At 40.0% G+C, this 14,708-nt stretch overlaps 1 protein-coding gene across 5 annotated transcripts in view; it reads left to right on the top strand.

Annotated features, from left to right (window-relative positions):
* GLI3 (GLI family zinc finger 3) overlaps positions 1–14,708 on the top strand; it is a 277,052-nt gene that overhangs the window by 241,988 nt on the left and 20,356 nt on the right. For all 5 annotated transcript variants that reach the window (XM_025200050.1, XM_025200054.1, XM_025200051.1 and 2 more), the window contains 2 exons: positions 12,114–12,263; positions 12,860–13,024. In XM_025200050.1, coding sequence (XP_025055835.1) covers positions 12,114–12,263; positions 12,860–13,024 — 315 coding nt within the window. The remainder of the gene's footprint in view (positions 1–12,113; positions 12,264–12,859; positions 13,025–14,708) is intronic.

Here is a 14,708-nt window from a genome sequence, read left to right on the forward strand (position 1 = left end):
CTAATAGTTGCTCACCCTCTCTGCCAGCAAACTACGAGAACAATTGTACTCTTGTTACATAACTGTATTTTTTAATAGCTTCAGTCAGAGCTGTGCCTGTGCAACTGAGAGCAGAACTGTGATCTCTAGGTAGTACAGAGCCTGTGCATGAAGGGAAATCCTTCCTCAAGTGTACAGCAGCTCATGTAGCATGAACAGTGCTGTTCCACTGTGGCAGTCCCAAGGCCACTACAGCTCTGTCACTCTACCTTGCAGGTCCTTGGCCTCACCCTCCCTGTGCTACAGCACACAAGGAGCCTTTAAAGCCTAATCAAAACTTAATACAAGTGGAGTGTGTCTGTGTGACCAGATCCAGCTCACCAAGCCTAAGCTATAATACATGGCTATATTGCAGGCCACCATCAATTGCATTCCCAACTGATGAATTACTCTTTATTTATCATATGAACTACACAGCAAAGAGAGATCATCCCAAACGCTTGGTGGTTTTGATATTTAAAATACAAAGAACTTGGGAGGTGCAAAGTTGAAAATATTTTTCAAGGCCACCCAAGATCCATTTTTAAAATTGATTTAGTCGCTCAGGGCCAGAATCACAAGGTGTAAAAAACCCTTGTGAATCTAGGTCTTGTTTTAAGTCTCACTGAAAAATCAATGACATTTAGGTTTTCAAAGATATTTTTATGTAGTACAGGGCAGTGCCCTATGGAGGGTGCACCAAGCTATTTCTGAAAATGTTGCATCCAGGATCAGAAGCAGTTTAGCCACCTTAGCACAGTGCTGCATCCAGCTAGTTAGCTCTGTTAAGTTGCAGGACTTATTTTTCCAGGCACAGCATTATGTTAACACATATCTTGAAAATCGGATTGGGGTTCCTAAGTCAGTTAAGTAGTTTTGAAAATTATAGCTCAGTGCTCCAGGTTTGTTTCCACACACATCACTTGCTCACCAGTCAGGTGCCTAGTCTAACTTAAACTGGGACTGTCTGACTGCTCAGGTGCCCAGGATAGCTGTTAAGTGCCCAGTATAGCTTAAACCAGGGTAGGGTAGTATGACACAGCCCATGGTGCTGAGAGGGACTGCAGCCAGGGGGCTGAGGGTGAGCTGGGGTGCCCACATGTGTTGTGCAGTGGTGGGGTACTTACATGGCAGGGTGGGGGGGGGAAGGGACCTGTGGCTTGCACTGGTACAGCCCACATGGTATATCCCCCATTGGTGCAGCCCCCAGTGACTTAGAAGTTTGACAGGCCTGGCTTAAACATCCAGTTTGTGCTTTCCTACTAGACAGAAATCCTGTTAGACAGAAATCACTGCAACAACTTCACCCCTCTCCCAGTACCTCCTCAAATAGAGAGGCTTGGCAATGTGCCTGGAAGATTCACAGTTTTAGACTGAGAGGGGAATAGGGACAGATGTCATGAAATATGGAAATACTGACAACCCACATGAACTCAGGCACCACGTGTAGCATAACACTTCAGCATGAAAGGGATTGGCAAGGTTCAATTATCACAGCCACTTCTAGTGTAAAATTCTTTCCATAAAAAGAAAAGAAAAGAAAGCCTAAAGCCTGACCTCTTTAAGATTCCAGCTTTCCTCTATTAACCTCCCAGTTAATAATACAGGAATGTAAGCCTCTTTCCTAAGAGATGGCACTTTAGTTTTAGGTTATGTCATGTGAAGGAACTTCAGAGGAGAAATAAAACTCAGAGCCTATTAAAGCATTTTATATAGCTATAAAAGTAAAGCGATTAACCTCCACAACCATGGTGCTGATGATAGGGAAGAATCTTATTCAGTAAACTTTTCTATATTAAGACTGAAAGCATGGGTTTTTGCCCATTGCTTCGTGGCTACATGGACTTACAGAGGAAACCAAGAACGGACTGGGGAAATCACCTTTACAGAGCTGTTAGCTGTCTTGGCATATTAGATAATGTGAATAGATTTTTTTATTAAATGAAACAGGAACAAGATGTGATTTTACTAGGAAGGAATCCTTATAATATCACATTCCTCTCTATCCCCACCTCCCGAAGTATCTCAATGCCCACATGAAAACACGGAAGCCAAAATACAGCCTCATGGAATACCTCTTCAGGCTGAACAGGAAAAGGTATTTGCCTCTTCAATGTTGTATCATATATGTACTGTAGAACAAGAGCTGAAAAGAAAGGCCACACAGCATTATGTACTGCTGTCTTTACTTTCAGGATTAGCTAACTTTTCTTTCTCCCCCTCTCTCCCCACCACCACCCCCACTGATTCCCTTTATGTCCTAAGGGCAGATCCCTTCTCCTGGGTCAGGAATGTAATAAGGCCGGTTTTCCTCTCTCCAGGATATTGTGTCTGTCTCGCTGTGCTTAAATTGCCACAGAAAGCTCTTCAGAGCAAAATACAGTATTTTCTTTGTACAGGAGCCAACATTTGACGTATCCTTGGGGACTTCTCTGTCTTCAGCATTTAAACATACACGTTGGGTATGTTTAACCTATTGATGGGCAACAAAGACAATGTATTGATAATGAACAAAAAGGAAAGCTTAAAATTTTGGATGGGGGAAAACACCCCTTCATATAAATTAGCCTATAGAAAGCACTTCTGATTTGCATACTTATAAAAGGCTTGTTAATACAGAGCAATGAAGAATCCAATATGGCATTTACAACTAAGACACATCAGCTACAAGGTAACATAAATGCCATTCAAACACAGCTGGCACTAGGCCACAGTTGACAACCAACAAGCCCCAAGTAGGATATGCGTCAATGGGGGAAGGGGAAATTGTGGCTACCGTCATCAATTTAAATGGATTTTTCTTTTTTTAACTTGAACTGAAAGCTCCGTCTCAATAATGCAGGACTAAACTCATGTCTCTAGACTGCTGCTTCCCAAAGAATAAGATCAGTATTTACTTCCCTTAGAGCTAGGTGGCAGCTGTTGTAGGTGGTTGACCTGGGATATGTCAGGGTGTATTCTAGTAGTAGTAGTTTACATACAGCTTTCGCTAAAGTGATATAATAGAATTAACAATAAAATTAGATATAGTTACATAATGTTTGCTTATCAGTAGAAGCATACTATAAAATTGCACATTATACTAATTTAAACAAAAGTAAAACTGAACACGGGGTATGAAGATGCATAAAAATAAATAAAACGAAGCATTAGAAAATATTAGAGTAAAAAATTTAAATCAGGTAATTATATTAGATTTTTCATCCTTATTTTTTATTTTATGTAGCATAAATACACCTGCAGAGTATAGGTGTAAGTTGTTAGAAAGGAGCCATATTGTTTTTTTCTTCATTAGCCCACTACTTAAAATTTCCTCCTAATGGAGAGCTCAGTTTCCCTCTTATTTCTTCAAAGAATGAACAAGACCACAAAGAGTGATCTAACTGATCTATCCCATTCTTCTCGCAAAAACTTAATCTGTCTTAATATGGCATCTGAAACCACTTTCCCATGATGACTGCGGATCTCATTATGGTGTATCACAGTTTCATAAATAATGGCTTCTTGTTGTGGGTGGGTCTGTACTCCAGATAGATAGGTTTCTAGGCCAAAAAAGTGCTTCATTTCAAGAAAGGGAAAGAAAATCTCACTGCCTGCCTATCTCTCTGCATGCTGGCACCTTGAATGTTTAAATTGATACGTTGCTTTAATATGGGGAAAATACTGAGCCAGCAACTGCCAGCACATTTTCCAGGTCATTTGTCTGGAGGCAAGTATAAATATTATTTAACCATGAAAATAAGGGTTTATTTGGAAGACAAGAGGCTTCTAAAATGCATGCCTTATCTGATAGGGGCAAGCTCCAATTTTTATGCAATCATTTTATGTTCTTAATTGTGCTAAAGTGCTCACATTAAGCAGCCCATTTCAGTTTACATGAGTTCGCCTCCTAATAGAGTTTGGTGGAGATAAAAGCTGCCTTGTTGTGTAAGAGTTCCTATTTTTCTTTTTTCCTCTCTGGTCTTGTCATGTAGAGAACGTGGCTGCCCACACAGACCCCTCCTGATCTTCAGTGACTTCCTTTCCTATGCCACCTTCTTGGCTGCTCCGTATTTGTTCCCTGGCTCTTTCTTCCTTCTAACTTCTTTTCTAATTGTCTGGTTTATCCCATTCCCTATTCTTTCCATTGCTGCGTTCCATCTTTTGCTCGCCCTATCACCCATCAGCTCCCGGGACTCTTTCATTCTACTGCCATCACTCACTGCCTTTGTCTGAACTGCCTACTAGTTTGCCTTTCCTCCTGTGCCCCAATGCAAATGGTCCTTTCTATACATTGATGTGGGCCTGCGTATTTGCTTATAACCTGTCATTAATTCTTAGTTGACTTGGCCTTCTAATTTTGATCCCCCTACTTCCTTTCTTCCACAGACTGCTCTTGCCCGTTTTTCCAGTCTTCCTCAAGGAATTGAGATGGGACTCTGAGCAAGTAACATTAACTACAGGAGTAAGAAAAAGTGGAGCTAGCACTTGACTTTAACCAGAATTCCAGCTGAGTGCACTTTTTTCTTGCTATTAAGGGTCACTAATGTGCCTAATGGATACAGTGCACTCAGTGCTGTTTAGTTCATATTTTAAAGTGACATGTCTTCTCCAGAAGCTCTATATAGTGTTCATATATTAAACCTAGAAAGTGGTTTAATTTATACCTTCTGGTTGGTATGTGCTGCTAACTAACTTTCCAAAGAACCATTTTTTCTGAATGAAGCTTTCCTAGCTTAGTGAGTTGATCTCTTTGATTTATGCACATATGGTAGTCTTGGTTTTTTCCATTGTTAAAACCCTCCACTTTTTTTTCTCCTCTAAACAATTAAAAAAAAAAAGATCTGATCATTGGAACTAGGCATATCTTCATTTAGGAGTTCATCCCTACAATTTTTTTGAATCACTGATAATTAACAAAATTTGAAAATTGTACTTTGAGCTTGAGTGACAGAAATGTCATCAAGTCTGATAGCTAGCTCAACCACCAGAGTGAAGATTACAGTAAAAGAGGACATTTATCCATGTGATTACAGGCCTGAAATGGCTAAAAAATGATCATATCACCACAACACATTTGAGGTCCAGTTGGTTTTACTTGGGATGATTTTTGGAATATTCAGTTTCAATGAAGATGCCAAGATCAGTCTTTTCAGTTGGAAGTTGTTTGGAGCATGGCCTCTTTTGGGGACAAATGCTCAGTTGTGGAGACTGACATACTTTCATTGACTTAGTGGAGCTTTGTCAATTTACAGCTGCTGAAGACTTGTCTAGGCACTGTTATTGAGTCATCTAGGAAGTGCCCAGCACAACTATGGAGACTATAATTCAATAATAAATACGTTCAGAAGTAGGAAGCTGGATTGTCTGAGCTGCCACACAGCCATGTGACAGTGTGCGAATACATGCGTCTCAATGCATGGTAATAGGTTCTGTTTAGCCTTAGGAACTGAAAGCAGCTTAAGTGCTTATGCTACTAGAAGGGCTTAAAGTGGCTTATGTCCTTCTTCCCATTTTAAGGACTAGCAATGGCTTAAGTGCTTATGCCACCTTAAATACATGGGGCAAATGCATACAATCTCTATGCAGTCGTGAAGGTTGCATTAGTGATGTTGCTGCTTAGCCTGTCCGTACAGGGGTTTGACTTTTCCTGAGGGTGATCTTTTGTAGAAAAAGAATAGGGTGTATTCATGCCTGCTTTCCAGGCAATGATGCAGAGTAACTCCAGAGTGTGTGTGTTTGGGAGTGGGGAGACAGGGCAGGGAGACACCTGGAGACTTCAATTACACGGCAAATCTTCATCTATAATGCGAAACCAGAATGAAGAAGCCTTATTTGGATAACCCATAGGTTAGGGACAATTAATTCTTTTCTAGCCCTAGCACACAACTATTCTGCCAGTTGGTATTAGTGACCACAGTCTGCAGTGCTATTACAGATTAGAGGGGGACTCAGTTACTCTGCTTAGAACACGCTTGAAAAATTTACTAGGGATGTAGCAGTCCCACTCCACATTACAAAGCATTTGCCTAGCCCCTGGGATTTCCACTGTGGGAGAATATATTTGGCCTGTTGCATCTCTCTATCCTGGCTCTTTTTCAGATCTGTCCTCTATCCATGTGGTCACAGACCATGGGTCATCAGTTATACACTGTCTTTTGTCCATTGCTGGTCTGACAGGAAGGAGTGTGCATGTCACCTTCTAACGAAGTGTTATGACAAGATGTTGTCATGTCCAACTTGCCTGACTACCTAATATGGTAGTGAAGAGCAGAGATGAATCATGGATAACATCCTTGAGGAGGAAGCAGGATGGGCATTAGTATAAATGTTGCATGTCCACTTTTCTGGCAGGTCATTGCTTTTTCTAAGTCCAAGCCTGTTTGGCCCAAATTAGACTAGTGAAATCAGCCTGACATCAATGGGAATTAGCTAACTAAATACCTTTGAGAATCTGGACCTTCTCCATCTGCTGCCTCAGTTTTCCATCTGTTAAGTGGGTATAGCAGTACTTCCCTACCTCATGGGATGGTTTGAAGATACATTCATTAAAAGATATGCATCTATCCTAGGGTAATTCACCGAGTAGCATAGGCAGATACTACTGGGCCTCACCACTAAGTAGGAGGAGATAACATATTTTCATTTAGCAAACAGCCACCAAAAGGTTGTTGTGGACAGACAAAACTTAAACTAGAATAAGTTATAACCAGTAGAGTTTTACCCCGATGCTTTGATAGAGAATCCTCCACTGGGTTGGGAAGAGTTACTGTGTTTTAAGGATTTACATCATCTCTCCATTACTTTTTACACCGATATTATGCTGGTATAAATGTTTTATCTGTTCATGCCTGAAAACAGAAACAAGTGGAGAGCTTATACAGTAGATGTACATTGTATATTTGACTCACTCTTGAAGCAATTTAATTGCATATGGACTTTGGGCCAAATCTTCATCTGTAATACGAAACCAGAATGAAGAAGCTTTATTTGGAGAACCTATAGGTTAGGGCCAATTAATTCTTTTCTAGCCCTAGCACACAAGTATTCTGCCAGCTGGTATTGCTCACCACAGTCTGTGCTCTGTGTGCTCCATACTCTGGGCTGTGGAATACTGCATCTCTGCTATTTGTGGACTCTCACACTCCTTTGTGCAGCTGCAAAATAAGTCATGGTTGGAAGCTGTTTGGCTGCTCTTCTCCCATCGCTTACTGCCTGTCTCACACAGAGGGACTTCAGTAGCTCTGCTGCCCTGTGGGCCTTGTGTCTGAGCAGCTGGGGGAAAGATTTGCACCATAAATAGGGTTAAGTGTTTGTGTTTCATGATGCATTGTAGTGTGGAGACTTTTAGCACTCCTTTTAAACTTTGTGGGAAAATTAATTATCAAAAACTTTATTAATACAACATTGAAGTTACCTAACTAACTAAACATCTAGTGAAATGCAAATACAATGCTTTCCACAATGCCATTCATGGGGCCACGTAGCTGATAAGCAGCATTTTCTGTTCCTGTTTTTCATGTTAAATATGCACCATGGTGCATTCACTGTATCACTTAGAATTAGATGTTTTCACCACACTTTCTTCTTTTCTCCACCAAATCATACTTGGTTTGAAGCTATAGCCTCAGATAGATCCTTTTTGCAGTGCTCCTTTGCAACTCACATCTTTCCTCCAGGGTCAAACAATAATCTCCTTTGCCACTTGCACAATGGAGGGATACACCTTTGGCTTTTGTTCAGTGAGTAAACTCTTACCAAGTAGTTCGCTCTGATCAGCATGCAAATGCATTCCTATCCTTGAGAAGAAATTATGGAAGGGGGATACCAAACTTGATCATTAATTGTTCTTACCTCAAATGTCGTATACAATCTTTTGCCAGGGTGCTAGGCAGTGAACCGGCCTTATAAAATGGTATGGGATGCATATGAAACACACTTTATCAGATATCTTTATATATTTAATGACAGTTGGGCTAATCATAGACTATTTTGCTGCTAGAAAAACTGTGAAGCAAGGTTTACAGTCCCTGATCTTCACATAGAGATTACAGGCCAGGTATATCCTTGATGGCAATAGAACTGCTGTTTCTTTATACCAGGACTGGATGTCCTCACTCCATGTTTTGGCATTTTTCCACAAATGATTTTGGGGCAATATGGTAACACCCTTTAAAGAACAGGAACTGGATGACAGCTTATTTAATTCTAGTGAGTAACATTGAATTGGCTTGAAAGAAAACAGCATTTTATAAGTGGACTTGCAGGGGTTGGTGTGTAATGACAGTTGTATACAATGGGGGATATTTTTTAGCATGTTTATTCATAAGAGAGTTTTATTTATCAGGTAGGAAGCTTCTAATAATATGGAGCCAGATGCTGAGTGGAGCCTTATGTGTTTGTCCTTAAACACAGGAGTGGTCTCTTGGCTTTCATGGGCCCATTTGCTTTATCAGGATTACTAATGGAAGACTTGCAGGATTGGGTCATTAACAAACACAGAATGAAAGGAAAGGTCTTTTTGCCTGTAAGAAACTAGGGCTATTACATCAAAATTCAATTTCACTGGGAAAAAAAATCCTTCTGATCAACTCCCTGGAATGTGACATTTCATGGGTGTAATAAGGTTACAAACAGATTATAAATTGAAACCCCATAAATCCTTATTGTACTCCACCAAAGCTTCTGCTTTGCATAATACTCTTATTCCAGAGTGTTCTTTGTCTTATAAACTAAAAACTATTCAATCATTCATGTTATGGAGACCAAGGAGTCAAAAACACCATGTGAAATCCGAAGGTAATTATCAGAATCAAAGAACCTGATTGCCAGAGTTGAGAAATTTCTGAACACTTTAGATAGAAAGATCATTTTTTTCAATGAAACACACACACATATTCCACAAAATAATTCTAAAATATTGTTCTTCAAAATAACAATTGAAAGGACCAAGAAAAATCTAATAGACATTTTATTTGTCTACCTGTCTGTCAAAGTGGTGGTGCACAGACCAATATAAAAATGTGTTAAGGATATCAGGATCTAGCCCAAAATAAACCATCAGGGTGATGAAAGCCAAGAATCATCATAGTGAAGTGTTTTGCTGTGTTCTGACATTTTAGGTTTTTTTGCTATGTAGGATTAACTCATTACAACTCTTCATGTATCTCAGCCCTCTGCTCTTCCTTCTGTACCAGTGCCCAGTGTCAGTTCCACTGCCTTTCCACATCTTTCTCTGTGTCCCTCAGGTCACTGAACAGCCCATTCATGTTTTAACTATGTCAAAACAGGCCGTGTCTACACAAGACACTGGCTGCTCAGTAGTAGCGAGCTACTGTGCAGTAGTGTCACCAAAAAGCCGTTTGGGGACACTACTGCGCAGTAACACTGGTTACTGTGAAATCATGTAGTACTTGTGTATGCAAGTACTAAATGACTGTGCAGTAACAATGCAGTCAGCATCTCATGTAGATGCAGCCACAGCTTAGTAAATGCCCTTATCAGGTTTCTTCTAGGCTTTACTTGAAGAGGAGGATCTTCATGAGAGAACAGAGAAGCTTTGTAGACAAGGACCAAGAGGTGTTTGACACACAGGAGTATTGTGAAATAAAGTGCAGGTGCCTGTGGGAGAAGCAGAGAGAATGGGAAAGCAGTGACATGATTAAGGGGGGGGCGGGCAGAAATGTAGGGAGCAGCAACATCAGGCAGTGACCTGAAGGCAGTCACAAGAAGCTTGAATGGAGGAGCCAATGAAGGGATTTAGAGGTGGATGACATAGCTCAGCAGGCAAATACTCTTGCAGCTATCTGCCTTTAGCGTGGATTGCAAAACGGGTCATGTTAAGTCAGAGAGTCCAAAAAGCAAGAGGGTGCATGAGGGAAGCCAGGAGGTGACAAGGGATGGATGCGAGTTATAGGTATATGTACTGAGAAACCATTTTCAAAGTGTTTGTTTAAAGTGAGCAAATTTTGCACCCTGACTTGTGCAGGACAGCACAGGGAGAAGGATGCTTTTGGAGGTAAAAGAGAACAAAATGAACTGCTGGTCCTTACTCAAAATCAGACCACATTCAGTTTGCATCATATGCACTAGTTTTGGTTTTGTTCCTCCAGTACAGTGTAGCTTTATCCAGACAACTCGTGATACATTTTATTTGCAGAAAGATCTGACCAATAGTTGTTTTCATAATGGAGTTTCATGCAGCTGCTTCTTTTTCTCTCAGGCAATAAGAGTACATATTAACCTTCCTGTACCGTTCTGATTCGGTTTCAAAACACTGGCCATCTGTACACTTTTGGTACAGGCACATGTAATATGAATGGACTACAGAGATATGCACTTGAAACATAAACTCTTAAAGATTACTTGTTGTACGTTGTCCAGCACATCTGTTCTGTGCCTATGCTCAGCGCAGCATCATAACTTTTAAGAAATGGTAATAAAGTTTTGAAAACAGAAAAAGAACAGTCGTCTTTTATAGGCAGCCCACATGTGTTTGCCATAGAGACGTTGTATAATTGTGAACATAAGTGATTTTATTTAGTTTTTTTATTGTTTTCAAGACTTTGAAAAGATCAGGATTATCTTTTTCGTGTTTCACTATGAACTACTGACTTTCTGTATGCCTGACTTTTCTATGAGCTACTTATGGAGCGGATGCTGATTTCATCTGTACTACGATCAAATTTAAACTCTGGAAACAGCCTTAGTGCCTTAATTGAAACAGTTCCATTTTTTGAGACAGGCAGCCACCTAGTGGTAGAAGAGGGAAACAGACCTGTTTCAGAAAAATAAATACAAAAAAATTAAGAGTCTGGTTGATGGTACTTTCCAAGAAATCCAAGAGAATCAGGCAGCTTAAGTGCCATTGAAATTCATTCCTTTAGGTAACTGAAAATTCTGGTTGTGAGCGATTGTATGTATTTTAAAACTGAGAATTTTGACAGTTACACCTTTTTAAAATAAACTTAATGCTAAGATATGTATGCCCTGGCTCACTAGGCTATCCCTGTACATAAAAACTTTAAAGAATTAAGTACATTTTTTTAATTCTTTGTGACTCCAGGGTCTTATGGAATGGAAAAAGTGAAAAATATAGAACCAGATTCTGCTTTTGGATTCATTCATGAAGATCCCACTGACCAAAACGAGAGCTGAGCATGTGCATGTGAGAATCAAATTTAGGTCTGAGTCTTCAAGAAATTGTAGGAGAAAGCAGGAAGAACCATATTACAAAATGGCAAAGAAATCTGGATTAGAAGGAACTCCAGTTTGCTTTTTTAAATAATTGAAGTCTATCAAGCATACACTAAATTTAATACATGCACAAAACGAAAATACTGGTAATATGGTGTGAGACAAATATTTTGTTGGAAGCTCAATTGAACATTTTTACTTCACCTTTTTATTTGGAGGCTATCTTGTTGAAAGCATGATTTTGCAAATCATGTGTTAGCACCTAAATTAAGTCTTTGGGATGTAAGTAGTACTTTGTGGGCGCATCTACACATGTATTAATGTGCTGTTGCTAGTACACATTAAGTTAAGTACCTCTAATATGAGGTACTACATAAATGTGCAGTAGCCAGTGCTAATACACAGTAGCAATGGCACACCGTCTTTTTGTGATGCTTAATGTGCAGTAGACTAATTCTTCTGCACATTAGCACAGTTTTTGACATGATGCGTAAATGCACCGTAGACTGTCTACGGCACATTAAGTGTCTTGTGTAGACACACCCTATGTGAACTATGTAAATTGAGACCTAAGTAAAATTATACAGAATCAATTATATAGAATCAATTATAATTTAATCAATTGGGATTGATTAAATATGTAGGACTAATCAAAAGCCTGTTGATGTCTAAAGAAAGGACCACATAACACTTTATCTGTTTTAGATTAGGTCTGTAATTTACTTGGATTATAATATCTTGGGAGAAAAAGCTTTCTTTTTTTATCGTATGTTTGGATCACAGTGAGGTCCCTGTCCATGCTAGAGGCTCCTATGTTCTATGGTAATACTAGTAACAGTAATTAATAGTGGTGGTATGATGTCTTCAACACAAGGGAGTTGCTAATGTGCTAACCTGTCATATGGTTTCTACCTCTGCAGCATATAAACAATGACCACATCCACGGTGAGAAGAAGGAGTTTGTGTGCCGATGGCTGGATTGTTCCCGGGAGCAGAAACCCTTCAAAGCCCAATATATGCTGGTGGTACACATGAGGAGACACACCGGGGAAAAGCCTCATAAATGCACTGTGAGTACACAATCCTGGACAGCTGGTTTTCACAGGTTTGACAGGCTGAGTCATGAAACTGCTCCTTCCCAGCTTGGACTCCCAACATAGCTGTTCCACACCTGTGTCTGATCTTGTGAAAACAGCACCATATCAGCAGAGGAGCAGTTATTTACTTACTTTGCACAGAAGACAGTGACTACAGGAAGGTGTGAGATGATGATTCGATTAGGCCCAGTTTCCTAAATCTAAATTCTCTCCATTAAATAATCAAATTTCTCTGTAAAAGGTGTTCACTAAGGTAGAGTTGCTTGCATTGTTCATAGAAATACTGCTAAACCCCAAAATGCTAATGGATTTCTGAGTTAAAAAAAACATGAACATATTGTTACTATCTAGACTTTTTTTCTCTTACAGTGGAGATTTTGCATTGTGCTAGAAGTATTTTATTTCAAGTTATAGAGGACTGTCTTAACAAAAATGAAGAAAATGCTTCCATCCATTGAACAAAATTACTAAGCTTCTAATCTTTGAGATTTTGTTATTATATTGGGCTGTTTTACCTTTCCTAAAATCACAAGCATTTAGCATAATCCAGTTTTACATGTTGTCCACAGTTTGAAGGTTGTACAAAGGCTTACTCCAGATTAGAAAACTTGAAAACCCACTTGAGATCTCACACTGGAGAGAAACCATATGTTTGTGAGCACGAGGGCTGCAACAAAGCTTTCTCTAATGCATCCGATCGGGCCAAACACCAAAACAGAACTCACTCCAATGAGGTAAGCAAGCACACAGGCTGTAAGATAGCCTTAACTATGCTGAGATATAATTGTGTCAAAGAAGCTGCTGTAAAACACAACCAAAAAATCATCAGGAACATGAAGCAGGTCAGTTGCATATTGCATTCAACAGCGATAAATCATATTAATATTGTGTTGATCTAAAGAGGCTTCTAGAACATAAAAACATAAGATTTGCCATACTGGGTCAGGCCAATAGTTCATCTAGCCCAATATCCTGTCTCTAACAGTGGCAGAAGTAGATGCTGTAGAGGAAGAACATTGAACTAGACCATCCAGAATGATATATCCCCTATTCGTTACCCTCGTCGGCATCCACCATCACTGGTTTACAGATGTCTAGGAGACATCTCCAAATGTTCTATTATCAATTAATTTGTCTAGTCCCATTTTGACCATGGCTGTACTATCCTCCTCCATCAATTCCTGTGGCTTTGAGCTCCACAAATTAACCACATGCTTCATTCAAAAAAAGTACTTTATCTTGTTTTAAACCTCTCTCCTACCAATTTTAGTGAGTGCCCCCTATCATTTTAGGACTTGGTTAACATTAGTTCCCTGTTCATGCGGTACACACCCTTCATGACGTTATAGACTTCTATCATATTTCTCCTTTCCAAACAGAATAGTTCTAGCCTTTCTAGTCTCTCCTAGTGTGGCATCTGATCCATACCTATGATCATTTTGTTTGTTCTTCTCTGAATTAGAAAATTCTACTACATCCTTTTTGAGATGTGAAGACCAGAGCTACATACAGTGTTCAAGACGTGGGGGCACCATGGATTAGTAGAATGGCATGATGATGTTCTCCATTTTAAAGATGCCCAACATTTTATTGGCTTTTTTTGGTCACTGCTGCACATAGTTCTCCAAAAATATCAGCTCAATCTACAATGACTCCAAGGTCAACTTTTCTGAGTTGTAACAACTAGTTCAGAACACACTATTGTGTACATATAGTTGCAGACTTGAAGATTTCACTGTGCACACCTATTTCCAGATCATTGGTAAAAATGTTGAACAAAATAAGGCCCAGCACAGATCTCTGCAGGACCCCACTTCTGACCTCCCTCCAACCTGAAAAGTTACCATTTAGCTCTATCCTTTGCTTTATCCAGATCTCCATCCATGAGAAAACATTCCCTCCAATCCCATGGCAAATCAGCTTTTTTAAAAGCTGTTAGTGAGAGACCTTGTCAAAAGCTTTTTGAAAATCCAAATGTATTATGGTAACTGAATCCCTCTTGCCCACAAGTTTGTTAACCCTGGGGCTCTTTAGCCTGGAAAAGCACAGGCTCAGGGGTGATCTGATGGCCACCTACAAGTTTATCAGGGGTGACCACCAGTATCTGGGGGAACGTTTGTTCACCAGAGCGCCCCAAGGGATGACGAGGTCGAAAGGTCACAAACTACTTCAAGACCGTTTCAGGCTGGACATAAGGAAGAATTTCTTTACTGTCCGAGCCCCCAAGGTCTGGAACAGCCTGCCACCGGAGGTGGTTCAAGCGCCTTCATTGAACACCTTCAAGATGAAACTGGATGCTTATCTTGCTGGGATCCTATGACCCCAGCTGACTTCCTGCCCTTTGGGCAGGGGGCTGGACTCGATGATCTTCCGAGGTCCCTTCCAGCCCTAATGTCTATGAAATCTATGAAATAACCC

The sequence above is a fragment of the Alligator sinensis genome, unplaced genomic scaffold (genome assembly GCF_000455745.1).
Source record: "Alligator sinensis unplaced genomic scaffold, ASM45574v1 scaffold254_1, whole genome shotgun sequence".
Lineage (NCBI taxonomy): Eukaryota > Metazoa > Chordata > Crocodylia > Alligatoridae > Alligator > Alligator sinensis.